General features: G+C 46.9%; 1 protein-coding gene across 1 annotated transcript; it reads left to right on the forward strand.

The window, feature by feature from the left end:
* The first annotated feature begins 387 nt into the window (after positions 1 to 387).
* Positions 388 to 4,141, forward strand: LOC108937937 (lysosomal protective protein-like). Its single transcript, XM_018758173.1, has 11 exons — positions 388 to 554; positions 831 to 942; positions 1,655 to 1,789; positions 2,003 to 2,161; positions 2,308 to 2,399; positions 2,494 to 2,578; positions 2,746 to 2,895; positions 3,031 to 3,158; positions 3,245 to 3,407; positions 3,710 to 3,799; positions 4,061 to 4,141. Exons 1-11 carry the CDS (start codon positions 388 to 390, stop codon positions 4,139 to 4,141), a joined length of 1,362 nt encoding a protein of 453 aa, XP_018613689.1.
* Positions 4,142 to 4,300: the final 159 nt, after the last annotated feature.

Here is a 4,300-nt window from a genome sequence, read left to right on the forward strand (position 1 = left end):
ACAGATAGAATTAACAATGAAAACAAGCAAACTGGGGTCAACAGGATTGTGTTCAAAAGCCTCCATTTCCTTCTTAATGAGACTTTGGAAAATACATGATAAGCAGGGCAATGATAGGATAAGGTATTTTACTGCTATTATTAACTTCTGAGGGAGGTCATAAAGTATGAACACACAGACTCACAGTGCCATGGTTTAGCCCCATCTGTGAGTCACCTCTCAGAACACCTGGCACTTGGGCAGTTACCTTGAACTGGGGAAAACATCTGGATTTCAGATACGCTGCTCAGATATTATTCAGCCGCGCTTGAAACACTGCCCACAGTAGATAAGAGCAGCTATAAGAACCCAGAGTGTATGAGTGGAGGAACCATCTGTGAGGCTACCATGATGCTCCAGAGCAGTGCGCTGCTGTTTACCCTATTGTTTGCGGGCTGCTGGGCCCAAGATGAGGCCGACCTGGTCACCTCCGTGCCGGGCCTCATTGGGATCCCCAACTTCAAGCATTACTCTGGCTACCTTCAGGCTGGTCCCGGAAAGTACTTTCATTACTGGTAAGAGGGAACCAGGGGTTCCATTGCTCTCTGTACTGGGAGTTCAAGGCCCAGGTAGTGTACAGATATATTGTCCTTGAGGGAAGAGATAAAATCCACTCAGTGAACCAGGAATCTTTTCATAATAAAGTAAAGAATGTCATAATGAGTGGGAGTTTTGAGTTACTTTTGAAAATGCTCATTTAAACACCTGAACTGATGAATGCGGTTGATGTCTGTAAATAGCACAAAAACAGTGTAGAAGCTGTCAGTGACACATTGCTGACACACTGGCAGGTTTGTGGAGTCCCAGAACAACCCATCTACAGATCCCCTGGTGCTGTGGCTCAGTGGTGGTCCAGGATGTAGCTCCATGGAGGGTCTGCTAGCAGAGAACGGGCCCTTCCACGTGAGTCTGTTTTGTGTGTGTGTATCCACATGCACGAGAGATTTTCAGATTATTACTTCCTCTTGGTGTAAACATATATGGTACGACTGTGGGAGAAGCGGTTTCAGATGATGTGTGTGTGTGTGTTTCCATGCCTAGAACCACAGGCAGTAGAACTGTTGTGATAGGTATGATCACGGGTCTAGTTCATACCAGGAACACTACAGGCTTGTTGAGTTTAAAAAACGGGGATTTTCTGTTTCTCTATGTTCTCACATTTTGTTTGATATCCGTTACATTTCAGAAAGTATATTTACCTCAAATACATATATATATTTATATTTATATATATATATGTTCCCTCATGTTTTTTCTCAACAGTTAAGAAATGGCAATAATTAAGCACCAAAGATACAAAATGAATTCAAAAACAGTGCAGGTTTGGTTGCAGCTGTGGGCATTAACAAATACTTATGGGTGCTGTCCATAAAGTAAGCATTAGTGAACATGGTCCAGCAATGGGTTGGTCATTGACGGGGTGTCACTGTTTGTGAAGAAATTCACTGCCTGCATAATGACTATAGGAAATGCTCATGTGAGCAATAAGAATACATGGAGTTAAGACATCAGGGTGACAGGAAATCAGTTCTATGCACATAACAACCCTGGATCTTTTCAGAGAGCTTCTTCTTCCTGAACCAGCTGACCTGGCTTTCCTCCTCCTCCTCCTCAGCTGAATGATAACGGGACCGTCTACCTCAACCCCTACAGTTGGAACAAATTGGCCAACATGCTCTACCTGGAGTCCCCGGCGGGGGTGGGCTTCTCCTATTCCATCTCCGGCAACTATCAGACCAGTGACCCCCAGGTAGGATGGGTGGGCGGTGTGGATGGGCGGTGCCAGAAACGCAAAACCAAAACATTAAAATCAGCACCATGTTTATTATTTGGATTTACCCCAGTGGCGTTTTAATAGCCCATGCTGCAGTTGCTCAGTGGAACATCCCAGTTTCCTTGTACATTCCAAGTCCTTGTACAATATCCAACACCATGGAGCTTAACACTCTCCCCTGTGTCCCAGGTGGCTGAAGACAACTACAAGGCTCTGCAGCAGTTCTTCTCCAAGTTCCCGTCATTTGCCAGCAACAACTTTTATGTGTTTGCCGAGAGCTACGGTGGAGTTTATGCCCCTTCTTTGTCACAGCTCATCATCAGCAGATCAACCAACATCAACTTCAAGGTGAAAAGAGTTAAAGGAGCATTCTCCCCCACAAATATCATGGTTTGGCAGAAGAGACAACAATGAGGATCAATAGTATTTCAAATAGGGAGGATGATGACTGATGGTGGTGATGGTAAAGAACATGTGGGTTGATATCTCCGCAGGGGATGGGTGTGGGCAATGGGATGACAAGCTACGCGCTCAATGACCAGTCCCTCATCTATTTTGGATACTACCATGGCCTCTTTGGTGATGAGTAAGTGGCTGTCAGGAAACAAACATGGCAGTTTGTGTTCACCTCTAGGCTTGGATTCAATCACTGTGATCTTTGTGTCCGTGTGTGTCCCCAGCCTGTGGAATCAACTGAGCCAGTACTGCTGTTCCAGCATCTCCTGTAAGTTCTACAACAGCAGCAGCACCAATTGCCAGAACGCAGTGAGTCCCACATAGCTGTGCTCTAACAACATTTACTGCTATTTAAGGGGTTCAAGTGCTGCTTTGGTATGCTAGACCAACTAGGTGTGCACTGGGCCTGATTGTCATGGTGGCACTACAGTGTGCAGTTAGCTTCATGGTCACAGTGTCTCTCGTGGTTCCTCCAGGTATACTCAGCACTTTACCAGATTCAGGACACTGGGCTCAACATCTATGACCTGTATGGACAGTGCTACGGCGGTGTGGGCTCCAGTGCTCGCTATGCCGCTGATGTCTCCAACCTCTTCCGTCAGTACAAGTTCACCTTCAAAGCCCCGGTGAGTGCTGTGCCTTCTTCCTGCCCCTCAGTGTGTGTCCTAGCTGGACAGGACTGTTAGTGTTGTAAAACCCAGCAATGATATAATTATTAATTCCACCCAGTTGCTCCTCTCCCATCTCTACCCCCTCAGCAGGAGGACACGTCAATCCCAGGAGTCCCCAGATGCATTAATGGGACCGCCATGTACTACTGGCTGAATGACCCCACCGTGCGTGCAGCTCTACACATCCCTAGGAGCATACAAACCTGGGAGCTTTGCAGGTGGCACACAGACACACACACACCACCACACTTCCCAAAGACGCACTCTTCTGAAGACATGCTGAACCCCTTGTAATCCCTGGCAGTTCCACAGTGGGCTCACTGTACCAGCGTGTCTACATGGATATGAGCCCATTCTACCAAGACCTTCTGCAGAGAAACGTCACCCTCCTGCTATACAGCGGTGATGTGGACATGGCTTGCAACTTCATTGGCAGCAAGTGGTTCGTGGAAGCCCTCAACCAGCAGGTAGCATCTCTTCTTGGACTGATTGCTGTATTCTTACAGCACCCTACCAACATTTACAACAAACAGTGGACATGGTGGTCAAGGACACGGCCCTGTAACCACAAAGTTATTGGCTCAAGCCCCTCTCCCTGCAGCACAGACATTGGAGCTTATGTTGTTTTTTTACATGTCACTCCTATAATAGCACAGTAACTGCTCCTATCTGGCACCCTGCTAATGAGAAGTGTGTTCACTCATTAGTAGCTTTGGAGACAGCAGGTGCACCACATCATGCTAGGCTGTGACTGCTGTATGTCTTCCAGGTTGTGAGCCAGTACAGACCCTGGTTTTACAACAATCAGATTGCTGGCTATGTGGAGCAGTATGAGCATATCACCTTCCTCACAGTAAAGGTAAAGACTGTGTCCCTGAATGAAAAGGTTACATTAGGGACCTCAGGGCTCCTGGGTGGCCATGGGGTATTTGTTTTAAAGACAACGGGTTTAACTGTTTCTCTGACCTGCTACCTATGACTTAAATACTCTCACTCAGTAAAACAGCACATTTACTTTTCAGTAAGAGACATTCTTCGGTCCTGTTGTAGCTCACAGCTTGCAGAACCTCCCGCTCTTCCCCACGTGTGACAATGTCTGGTGTGTGTTGTGTCACTGCAGGGTTCTGGGCATATGGTCCCCCAGTACAAACCTGGGCCAGCACTCCAGATGTTCCAGAACTTCCTGAGCAACTCCTACTGATCCATGTAGCTGCTGTAGAAGAAGCTCCAGGCCAACAGTTTCCACACCCCTCCTTAAACTGTGTACCATAGTAAATATTACAGGCAAAATCAGCACAGTGATTCTGCTGAAGTGTGTTTCTGTTTCGGACCAAGTCAACTCAATGAGCCATGCGCAGGA

Source organism: Scleropages formosus, chromosome 1 (assembly GCF_900964775.1).
Source record: "Scleropages formosus chromosome 1, fSclFor1.1, whole genome shotgun sequence".
In the NCBI taxonomy this organism is placed as follows: Eukaryota; Metazoa; Chordata; class Actinopteri; order Osteoglossiformes; family Osteoglossidae; genus Scleropages; species Scleropages formosus.

Coding starts and splice junctions, on each gene's coding strand:
- LOC108937937 (XM_018758173.1), top strand. CDS start 388: ATGATGCTCCAGAGCAGTGCGCTGCTGTTTACCCTATTGTTTGCGGGC. Junction 555..830: donor GGAAAGTACTTTCATTACTG/GTAAGAGGGAAC, acceptor ACACACTGGCAG/GTTTGTGGAGTCCCAGAACA. Junction 3,159..3,244: donor CAAACCTGGGAGCTTTGCAG/GTGGCACACAGA, acceptor AATCCCTGGCAG/TTCCACAGTGGGCTCACTGT.